This window comes from Cololabis saira, chromosome 11 (assembly GCF_033807715.1).
Source record: "Cololabis saira isolate AMF1-May2022 chromosome 11, fColSai1.1, whole genome shotgun sequence".
In the NCBI taxonomy this organism is placed as follows: domain Eukaryota; kingdom Metazoa; phylum Chordata; class Actinopteri; order Beloniformes; family Belonidae; genus Cololabis; species Cololabis saira.
The window spans coordinates 25,462,206-25,474,546 of NC_084597.1; the positions used below are offsets into that span (position 1 = coordinate 25,462,206).

A 12,341-nucleotide genomic window follows, 5' to 3' on the forward strand; every position below is an offset into this window, starting at 1 on the left:
TACAGTAAACGTCAAAATTAGTGTAAACAACTTTTCTGACCCCCAGAGATGCAACGTCGAGCCATCTCCCACAGAATAAGACCGAAACTATACATGTCAGCCATGATGAAAGACTGAAAAGTGCCCCTGTTCAGGGTCTCATCCAGCACCTCAGGTGGCATGTAGCGCTTTGTACCAACCCGTAGGTTAGAAGGGATATCTACTTCATTGGTGTCGCTGGAAGAAAACATGAAAATAAATGTACTTTTCACGGTTCAGAAGAAGCTGAACAAATGTATATGAATTGGGAGCCCAAAACGGATGACACCTTGTAACGCCCGCAAATGTAATAAACCACAAACGTAATAAAAATATGCAGCTTTTAATGTAATAATCCTGCAAATGTAATACATTTCCCACAAACGTAATAGTCGCTGCCTACTACAAACGTAACAGATTTCCCACAAATGTAATAACTATTACGTTGGTAGAGATTTATTACGTTTGTGGGGAAGTGAAAATCTTCAACTTTCAATGTTGTAATAACTTCCCACAAATGTAATAATGCAATGAATAATGGTTGTTGTTGTTTGATTGTTGTTGTTTCTAGCCGGTGAATGTGTAAATTATAATAAAACCAATCCGCACTCTTGCAGCCTGCCCTGCATAATTAATGCTGTGGATGTGTCAGACCCGACACTTTTTCGGGGAGTGTAACGTTAGGCCAACTGAACTGTAGGCTATTCTGTAGCAACTGGACTCTATCTACCAAATGAATTACGTTTGCTTAGTTTGTTTTGGTTTAATCAATTTGTGCTAATGGAGGAGGAGGAGGAGGAGGAGATACCTCATCTCATCATGCGCTTCGGGTTTGCGCGATTCGGGTTTAGGAGCGCACCTTCCATGAGAGAGACGCAACACCTGTTTGTCTGTTTTGGAGGTGGCAAAGAGAAGAATAGATATTTCCTCACAAAGACTGACACATCCACAGCATTAATTATGCAGGGCAGGCTGCGAGAGTGCGGATGGGTTTTATTATCATTTACACATTCACTGGCTAGTTTGCAAAATAGCCGTTTTTCTACATTAACCGTAACATATATACAGTATACATACCAACAACCATTATTCATTGCATTATTACATTTGTGGGAAGTTATTACAACATTGAAAGTTGAAGATTTTCACTTCCCCACAAACGTAATAAATCTCTACAAACGTAATAGTTATTACATTTGTGGGAAATCGCGTGTTACGTTTGTAGTAGGCAGCGACTATTACGTTTGTGGGAAATGTATTACATTTGCAGGATTATTACATTAAAAGCTGCATATTTTTATTACGTTTGTGGTTTATTACGTTTGCGGGCATTATTACATTGGCGGGCGTTACACACCTGTTAAACTTGACAGCCAGCCCCAGGTCTGCAATACAACACGATCCGTTCTTCTTGACTAGGATGTTCTTGCTCTTCAAGTCCCTGTGTGCAATTGCAGGTTTGCCTTGTGTGCCATAGATTTCTGTGTGCAGGTGACAGAGTCCCGAAATGGAGGAGTAGGCCAGTTTTAGCAAGGCCTTGACATCTAATGTGTTGGACTTGAGGTAGTCATATAAGGATCCATTCTCATGGTAGTCTGTAATTAAGTAGAGCTGAGTCCAAGATCCAGTTCCTTTAATGTCAGCGGCTATGAATCCTGACAATGAGACAGCAGAGTTGAAAAATAGCTGCACACAAATGAAACAACATTCAACCCGCAAGAGAAATCATGCGGCTTGTTCTAAACCCAGTCAACTTTTAAATGTAAACACTGTTAACATTTAACTCAGCACCACATTCATTTTTGTATTTTGGTGTCTTTACCCAGTATGTTGTCATGTCTCATCAGGAAGGTCTGATAGATTTCTGTCTCTCTGAACCAGCTCTCTTCCTCAGTGGTGAAGAAGACTTTGACGGCCACTCGCTCCCCCCTCCATCTGCCCATCCACACCTCTCCATATCGCCCTTTTCCGATCTGCTTGACCATCTGAATCTGCTTGGCAATGGTGCGCTGAACCTAATAGTAAGTGATTGTTATAAAAATAAAATGAATAACAGTTTAACTTTTACTCACGTTTTTTTTTAAATCACGTTTTTTCTGTTTTTTTTTAATTGTATATGAGTTTACTAAAAATTCCCTTTTGTTAAAAATGTCATGTTGCTTGTTGTTCTGCAGCAATACTAGCACCAGAGAACCACATCTCTCTAATCGGGGCCAGTTTCTCTCTTCTTTTTCCCGAAGAATCGGATGAGCTTTTTGTTTTTGTGGTGCTCGGCGATCGATTGCTTAATGAGCAACACTCTATCTGGACCTCATCTGACCACACTGGTGTCATCTGCAAACTAAATGATGGAGCTGTGTTGTCATGAGTGCACAGTGAGTACGGTGTTAGATACAGCTCACAGCCTAGGGAGTGTAAATGTGGAGGAGAGATGGGACGGCAAGTTTAATAATCTGTGGACAGTTTGTGGGGAAGTCTGTTATCCAGTAACAAGAGGGATGATAGCAGGTCAAAGTCATGCACTATGCTCAGCAGTATGTCTGTGATGATGCATCTGAGCTGTAATTTATGATCATGCAACTCCTCCAGCATTCAAGGTGGCTCAGTGCAGCAATGGCAACTGCATCTTCAGTTAGGGTTGCCACCTTTCAGAAATAGAAATAAGGGACGCCCCGATTTCAGCAGCGCAGGAGCCAAAAAAAAAAGCCCCAAAACTTCTAAACTGAATAAAAATGTGTTTATTTTATATGAAAAAACAAAATGCTTTGATTTAAAGTTTAAAGTGCTTTAATAGCATTGAACTTGCATGACTGTACAGACAGCCAACCATATAGCAACTGAAATAGCCTCCTATGCTACGTATGTCCATATCAGCCCAGATGTATAATATAGCTACAGGTGAAGAATATGGTGTAAAAGTTAATTTATTTCAATAATTCAACTAGAATATGGTGTAAAAGTTAATTTATTTCAATAATTCAACTAGAATATGGTGTAAAAGTTAATGTATTTCAATAATTCAACTAGAATATGGTGTAAAGGTTAATTTATTTCAATAATTCAACTAGAATATGGTGTAAAAGTTGATTTATTTCAATAATTCAACTAGAATATGGTGTAAAAGTTCATTTATTTCAATAATTCAACTAGAATATGAAGTTTATTGAAAAAAATCCAAATGAACTGTTAGACACATGCTTTTTCTCCAGATTATCTGATATTTTGTCTCATAGTGACACGAGTCCATCTTACTTGGCATTGTAACACATGAACCGTTGGATTATTTAACTAAGCAGTACATCACATAGTCACAAGACTTTGTAGCCATCCTTGCTTTTGAGAGGCCCAGCCCTCCCTGGAGGCTCCTCTAAATCCGAACATGAGACTCATCTGTTGACAATTCGCCTGTCAAGAATCTCCACCAGAGCCAACATCATATTGCACAATTCGAGAAAGAGATCACAAATGGCTTATGTCTTGATAAATGGATTCATTCTCCAACCCTGTGTTTTTTTTTAATTTGGACATTTCTTGGCTTTGAAGTCTCTTTAAAAATCTTTAAAATCACACTGCCGGCATCACATTCAGAAGAAGTGTGTGTTTAAAAACTACAAAAATACATTTTGAATTGTTTTCAAAAACATAACAGAAATATACATTGTACTTTCTGAGAGTTCTCAGGAATAACAATCTGACTCAGAAACTTTTGGTGTCATTCTATCATTGCTCCATAGAAAGCATCCTGACTTGCTGCATGTGTGTGTGCTTTGCCAGCTGCACAGTGGCTGACCGGAAATCTCTACAAAGGGTTGTTAACACAGCCCAAAAGATCATTGGTTGCTCACTACCCACCCTGGAAAAACTGTACAACTCTTGCTGTCTTAGTAGGGCTAAAAACATTCTAAGGGATTTGTCCCATCCAGGTCACCAGCACTTTGAATTATTGCCCTCAGGCAGACGTTTCGGGTCTCTGAATGCTCGGACTAATACACTTAAAAACAGTTTTTATCCAAACAAAGGCTATAACAGTGTTTAACACTGCAGATACTTTTACCTATACATCTCCATCTGTGTTATACTAATGACATGCAAGGTACAAGCACTCAACACCACCCTTTTCCTATAATCCCCAAATGTGCTGCTGAATTTTAATGTCTGCGTATGTGCTATCTATGCTCAGGGTCTCTGCAATCTAATGTTTTTTTGTTTTGTCTCCTTAAGCTGCTACAGTATGTGTGTGTGTGTGTGTGTGTGTGTGTGTGTGTGTGTGTGTGTGTGTATGTGTATGTGTATGTGTATGTGTGTGTGTGTGTGTGTGTGTGTGTGTGTGTGTGTGTGTGTGTGTGTGTGTGTGCGCGCGCGTGCGTGCGTGTGCGTGTGTAATCTTGTCGTTTTAAATGTGTCTTTTAAAAGTCTAGATTATTGTTTTTTATGCTTTTAATGTTAAATTATTCTGCACCAAATTCGTTGTACTGGTACAATGACAATAAAGACTATTCTATTCTATTCTATTCATATCAACATTTTACTTTAAAGTGTTTTTTGAAATAGGGTTGCACATATGGAAGCATTCCTATCCTGACATTTGCACTATTTGTTGTTGTGTATTTTACATGTATTAAATCATTTGTAAGTAAAAAATAAAATGGTTAATGGAGTTTTATGTGTGAAACAGTTTAAATGTAATATGGAGAATCATTTTTATCGTTAAAAAAAGTGTATTTTTTATGTATGCACATTTAATAAAAAGTAGTATTGGCTAACTATCTTCATCCCGGACTTGATATTGTGAAGCCGAAGAGCCTGCAGCTTTACTCACCAGCAGAGGGAGTCCAGACCCAGAACCTGAACCGATACTATGGGAATGCTCTATAAGGTCCTTCAGTGTTTCTCCAGGCGGAATGAAGGTCTCGTCCTGCTCAAGATCAATACTATAGTGTGCCTGTGACGTCTGGCGCTTGTATCTGCCACAGAAAAGATGCAGTGTTTACTGAGAAAGCAGAGGGAAGTTATTCTTTGTTGACACTGTGCTTGCATGTTACCTACCTGAAGTACCAGAAGATAAGAAGGACACAAAGGACACTGCAAACGGTGACTGAAGTGAAGAGAACTATGTACTGGATACTGCTGTCCCCATATTCTGAAACATTTTGACATGATTACATGTGAATCATATTTATTCATCTAGAGAGAATCTTTAAGCACGAGTGAACACATTTCCTGGAAAGAGCAATAAAAACAGTAGTAGTCAGTACCAGAGCTGATCAATGGTGGTGACGCTCATTTGTTCACTCTTATCAGCTCAAGCATCTTTTTGATTTTCATTGGCAGGGACGGGCCCTTCTTATTCCTATCCTCTCATCCTGGTCTACATTCCCGCCCCCTCCCCCGTTACACAGCAGATTGATCTCATCCTGTGCCTGAATCCCACGTATCGGGTGTCACACTGACATCGCTGCAGAAACCCCGTGAGGCACGAAGCAGCTCTGGGGCTCTAGCCTTTCTGCCTCAGTCCTGTCAATCAGACACACATGCAACCTCAGGTGCCTGAACACAAGAATGCTTTGCAGTAAGTTGGAAAATAACGCACATGCAGTAAGAAAGATGAGTAGATAAATTAAAAACTGCAAGGTTGTATGTTTCTCAGGATTATTCTGTCTTTATTTTATTTTTTTCAACCATAACATCTTATTGTTTTATTGTGAAAGTTGACAGTGTGCCATCATCACATACTGTGATTAAGAAGTTTAAGCTTCAGTAACCACCTCTCTTTTGCTGCAGTAGTGCTTCACAGTGACATTTTAGTGAGTACAGTGTTATTACAACTGTTGCAAACGTTGGCTGTAAATTATGAAAACAATGATATCATTCTTTTTTTGTTAACAGCTTCACAAATCAGTCACTGAGGTCAAAATGAAGTTTTGGTGGTGCAAAAAGCGTATCAGTTAATGCGCGTGAGGAAGAATGTGCGTTTTGGCTTGTTGTGGAGAAGCAGATGGACAGATATCACATCCGTCGTGAGGCGAGAAACTCAAGCAGGCCCTAGGGAGAGGCTGTCCTTTTCATTAGAGAGTGAGAGAACATGCCAAGTCTGCCGGCTCCATTTCACCTGCCTCTCTCCCTTTGCACCCCCAGAACAGATTGAGCCACTCCACTGCAGTACGGCAATGTGGTTTGTAACAGTTTAAGCTGTCACTACCCATCACCACCCCAGCCTAACCTGAATTGGTCCACACTAAAAGCCACTTGAAAGGTGAACAAGATTTCACCGTGTGAGAACCAGTGTGCAGAAAAGTAAAAAAAACAACTACCTGAAGTCACAAGTGGAGGAAGTGTAGGACGTAGATCTCTGTTGCAGTAGTCCTGATCCGTGCAACACTCGAGACGTCTCCATGGACGTATAACCCACGTGTCCTTTCAAACACACATGAAAAAAAAGAAGATAAAAGAAAAACGAAAACTATAACCCATTCATTTCAACATGGGAATGAATATTTACATAGTCAGCTGTCCTTATTTACAAAAAGGGTTTTTCACTTTGGATGAAGAGAGAGCCTGGAAAAGTTAGACTTAAAAAGGTTCATACAGAGACTGAGTCCAGGGCAGGCCCTGAGAACTTAATAGAGTCTCATGAAGAAAAACACATCAACATTTCACTCCTCCAGGCAGAAACATAGACACACACATATACAGGCTGACATACTGCAGACTTACTCTGCACTGGAATTCAGAGCCAGAAAGTCCCAAACAACCTGCGGTCAGAACAGCATGACCGCCCTCTTCCTCCATAACCATGGCGAAGCAGAAACCATTAGTCCTACCAAAATATACACAAAAAAAGTCATGTAAAGTAACATTGTCTTCAGTGTAAGTTCTTAAAACCAGCTTTTTAAATCGGATTCCAATATTTGAACGTGGAGACTATGGTATATCCTCTTGAAACCTATATCAGACATATCCAGCTCTTCATTTTTACATGACCATAAACATCCACAAGCAGTCCCTCAGATTTCATACTTATTTTGTTTTTTAACTCAACTTGCAACTCCTGAAGATGTTGATCCCTTTGACACATTTCAGTGAGACAAATATTGAATTAACAACCATTCTTGAATAAATACATCTTTTTTGTTTTTACTGAAACAATCTTAAATATTTACTTCCACTTACTATTTTTGCACTATTTATACTGTTAACTGGATAAAGATCAGGAAATATCATTGGGCATACATTGAATGATACATAATACTATATAATATTATATTTGAAAAAAAAGTAATAACAGCATTTTATATGTCCTTTATTTTTCATTGGTACTTCCTGTTTCTATGTTATATTTTAACATCATAAAATGTTAAAATGTTAACATTTACATAAAACATAAAACTGGCACTTCATGAATAAATCTCTCTTAAATGTATGTGTAGCTATGCCTTAAGAAGCTTGGAGGATTTGATTAGTTAGTGCTGCAGAAGTAATCATCTGTGTACTGACCAGTCAGTAACTGGATGTCTTTTCGATAATTACTTTGAATAATTTTTGATTTAGCCTTTCAATAACTTGGGGTTGTTTCATGGTGTGCATGTGCATGTGTGTGCATGTGAATGTGTGTTCCACTGTACATGCAAGTGTTGTTGACAGAACCCTCAGGGCACTGTGGGTAGCAGTGGCACCGACGTGTGTTTTCAGCCGAAACAGTGGGTGTGCTGCTGCTCTGCTCCGCCCTTCGCTCCGATTCCTCCCTCCATCTGCTCTTCAGTAGCAAGGAGTCCAACATGTTGGCTGCAGAGAGAAAAGGGGTTTAGCATGTATTCTGCACTTTGTTACACCTCAGCATTGGAAAATCTGTATGTCCATATGTTCATATTCATGGTTTAAGGCTGAAAGACACCCCAAAAAAGATGACCCATGAAACCTTTAATCCATTAAACACGAAAGAAGGGTTTTTAATTCTTGGTTGATATTTTGACTAAAAGTATTTCAAAGACATTTCATGAGGACCTCATTAATAAAAACCTTTTAAAAAACCTTAAAAGGCTTAAAAGGTTAAACCTTATGAAAAGGTGAAATATGTCTACAGTACAGTGCTTGTGCATAAACAAATATGAACAAACTATTTCAAAAACACAGGTGATGTTGAAGTTGAGTTTTATTCTGTGCCCGTCCGGGAGGTTTATACCTCCCTATCGAGTGCCCCACAACCTACTTATTGGAACAGGAAAAAGTGTTTTTGATTCTCGCCCCTTTTTCCTGCCCCGCACCCTAAAGGAGACATCGCTCGTTTTTTCATAGCCACATTTATCCTGAACATTGAGACATGGAATCGGCGTATAGCAGACTAACAAAACTGGAGAAAATCATCTTTGTTTTGGGTCATTATGCTATCCTATAGTAGCTACTATTGATCATTTAAGAAGGACTGAATCACACAGTCATTGAATACAAGGTTCTTTTTAAGACCCTATTAGCCTTTTCTAATTGATCCCAAAAATAAAAGTATGTAAATAACAAAATGGGGACTTGATATGATTAACATGCAAGATGATTTTTCTGCCATGGAATAGCGACCTAACATGGGCATAATTTGCATCTCACTGGCTGATGATGGATGGATGGATGAATGAATGTTGAATTCCTGAATTCCTGATTAAAATGATCATTACACAACGATGTTCCTTTTTCGTTCTTCGTGAGGGCTCATGGAGTCTGTCGGTAGAGCAAGACTAGTTTTGAAAGCAGCTCATCCCTGAGGACGTCTGTGGTCAGAGAGCTGAACAGCCTAGTGCCACACTAGATGGACATGATCCTCTCACTGTGACTCTTATTTCCACTGAGTCACAATCTAACACTGGCCTGACTTTTACATGCAGCTTAAAAGACAGTAACACCAAGTTTCCCAGTCATCTGTACTGAAAATCCTGATTGTTTACACAGCTGTTGAAGAGAATATCCGTGCAACAGTGAATCAACAACATTTCTGAAAGTCAGGACATCACATTTGACTGATCAAACCAAAGAGAAGCCTCCCCTGACAGCTTTTAGTATAATGAGTGTACATATAATCAGCGTGGCAGCCTGAAAGCCAACCGGCCATTCAAAATGCGACACTAATAATCCTTTAGATGAGGTGATGACTAAACAGACTAACTGTTCTTTGAGTTGTACTTTGTGTCCTTTCAACCTACTCTGTTTTGCTATTTCTGTCAGAGGGGAAGTTTGTGAAGGTGTAGCCTCTGATCCTCCCTCGCAGTGGCCTTGCTTTCTCTAGCACTGTTCTCCAAGTATGATGGGAGTTTTATGAATGTGCCAGGTGCTCCATCCAAATGAGCCCTGATTTATTTGAACCTTTATTTCAGTGGGAAGTTAGCAAAGATGACAGGAGCAGATCAGAGATAAGTAATAGGAGTTCTGACATGGGAGTTGTGCGTTGGTTCATTGGGAAAAAGGGAGCATGTTTGATCAAATGCCAACCTCTGAAACTAAACTCATGAGATTTCAGATGTTCATAAGACAAACGCAGTAAAAGTTTTAAAAAAAGGCCACTGTGAAGTACTGTTCTTCTCTCAGATGTGAAAATACTGGAATTGTATTTCATAAAACAAAAGTAAATATATATATTTATATATGTATGTATATGATCTATTACTCAGATTAAAAACACACAGACACACACAAGTCACTAAGAGAAATAAGTGATTTGATCATTTGTTGAATGGATATCTACCAATATTTAATAAATGTATCATTAGCTATGCTTTAAACTAACTAAGTATATTGGTTGTACTCTGATTATCAAGTTGTGCTATTTTTTTGTAGATTATATTTTTCTTTTGGTTCTCAGTTTTGGTCATGTGTGACCTGCAGGTTTAAGTGAAATTATTGCAACATACAATTAAAGATGTAAAACATGTAAACACACAGCAGAAGTCCCTCTTCTGCTGTCCTTGGTACTGATGATGCCCAAGTAAAATTAAAAGAATATATACAATTAAAATTATGTGCACTTTTTTTTTTTACACTTGTCCATACAGTCACACTCACACGCGCGCACACACACATGCACACACACATGCACACACACACACACACACACACAAACACACACACACGCACGCACGCACGCACGCACACACAAATTTCGTGTGTCTGCGACGTGGCACACTCAAGGTCATCCTGAAATCGGATCTGCATCCCCCACACATTCCATGAGCTTCTCCTCAACACTGAGACAATACGACACGCGCATGCACACATACACACTGAAAAACTGAAGTATGTAAGAGTGGTAAATTGCTCCAGCTGCACAATTACAACAAGAGCTCATCTCCATCAGCGGTTCAGTATCTCTGGGTACTTCCATACCAGATTCATCTCCTCCAGAAGCATCTGCATTAATGACAGCAGATCATCTGCTGCCTTTGTGACAGTGTTTCTCATCTCTTCCTCTGTGAGTGCTGCCACTGCAAAATGTTACACAAGTGACATGAGTAAGGCCACATGGCAAACTCGATATGAACCAGAATATTTAAGGAAACCTACCATACATGGGAATGACAATGAGAATTGCCAATATCGTATGAGATGTTTTTGTTTTGTTTCAGCTACTTTTCTGTTATTGTGTATATTTTTCCCCCTTTGTTTCTTTCTGCTAAGTGATTATCAAGGCAGTAACATCTATGTGACGTTATTTTCTTCCTGTTTTGCCAGAAATTCATGCATCAAATCTGATACATTTGAAGTTACAGGATTGGAACTACTATGCATTATCACCAATAATAGCAAAACAACTTATATATATATATCGACTGAGAGGGTATCAAATATCCTCTTTTCACTAAAAAAAACCATCAAGACACGATGTCATTTAGCCCAGCTGGCTATTCTAAAAAAAAACAGAGATGGAAACACAGGAACTAGCAGTCAATGAAAATAATAGGTGAGGATCAATGCCATGACTGTTGTTTCCAGCGATGAGATTAGAGCAATATTTTGATAGGAGGAACTTGTTTCTGGTAAAAGAAAAAAATGCAAGTCTTCCTGCAGCAGACTTCACACCACCACAGTTGCAACATCTGTGAGCTCTGACCTTCACACAGGATGTCCACTGGTTTTCATAGATAGAGAGAAAAATGGGAGATAAGTTAGTCCAGGTGGTCACTATTAAGCCACCTCCTCACAGAAGGCATCTTCTCCGGTGTCTCCAGAGTTCACTCTGACCCTAAGGGGTCCACCCGAACGTGCAGAGGGGCCATACATCCTCCTTCATCCCACCATCATAGCCTCATTCTTCTTAGCCCCTTACAGGCTTCAAAGCCCTCTGCTCCTAGAGACACTCACACATGTGTGTATATCTACACACACACAGAGGACCATGTCTAACATGGTCATTCCTCACTGTCTGCTGCTGCTGCACATCCACATCAGGTCATCTGTTTCCACCGTGAAGTTTCCATCAACTCGCTCTCCGTTTACCTGCCGTGACCGGGCTTGGCCTTATGACAGGATGGCGCATTCACCGCAACGCTCCCGACAACCATGGTTGTAATTCCACATAAACGTTAAAGAGAGTGACTTTTGTCTGATGTTTGAACCTGCTCCGCACTGTCCTTCATTCCACAACTCAAAGAAAACCAGTCAAGTATTCACACCGGTTGCACAGAAAAAATGTTCCAAGTGGGTGTGAAAACTGCAAAGAGATGCTATATTCACAAGAAAATATTTAAACAGAGACAGGCGTACTCACAGACAGAGACTACATGGCTGCTTTATTTTGTATTTTGACTTTTTGAAGAGATGCCAACCATAAATATATATATATATATACACTATAAGAAAAGAGTGAATGGGAGAATAAAATAAAAATGTACATGAATGGGTGGAGGAATATTGCACTGAAAGGATGGAAGAGTATTGCACATAGATAGGTAAGGAATATTGGGACATTATGGACAGGAAATAGAAAATATTGCACAGTGTGTGTATATATATATATATATATATATATATATATATATATATATATATATATATATATATATATATATATATATATATATATATATATATATTAGGGAAAGGGGTCAGAGGAGTCAGATATTGATAAAAATGAATATTATTATGGATACAATTTATATTTATATTTTTTTTTTGTAGTATTTCTGTAGTATTTTCTACACAGCAGTTCACTGTACCTTTATTACACAGTTATTCACACAGACAGTGATATACATAAAGCATGTGTAGATGAAGGGGCCACAAGTGTGTTTGTGTTCTGTCTGTGGGACTTAACACACAATCTTGATCCTGTCCTCTCAGATATTTCT

General features: G+C 39.0%; 1 protein-coding gene across 2 annotated transcripts in view; it reads right to left on the reverse strand.

Annotated features, from left to right (window-relative positions):
- The window catches only part of bmpr1bb (bone morphogenetic protein receptor, type IBb), a 58,870-nt gene that overhangs the window by 2,019 nt on the left and 44,510 nt on the right, over positions 1–12,341 (reverse strand). The window contains exons 5-12 of one of the 2 annotated variants that reach the window (XM_061734161.1): positions 7,641–7,800; positions 6,733–6,835; positions 6,330–6,432; positions 5,065–5,158; positions 4,838–4,982; positions 1,841–2,033; positions 1,376–1,673; positions 41–216 (exon numbers count right to left, since the gene is read on the reverse strand). In XM_061734161.1, the coding sequence (XP_061590145.1) occupies positions 41–216; positions 1,376–1,673; positions 1,841–2,033; positions 4,838–4,982; positions 5,065–5,158; positions 6,330–6,432; positions 6,733–6,835; positions 7,641–7,800 (1,272 nt within the window). Of the gene's footprint in view, positions 1–40; positions 217–1,375; positions 1,674–1,840; positions 2,034–4,837; positions 4,983–5,064; positions 5,159–6,326; positions 6,433–6,732; positions 6,836–7,640; positions 7,801–12,341 lie in introns of both variants that reach the window. The other variant, XM_061734160.1, reaches the window with a different exon arrangement.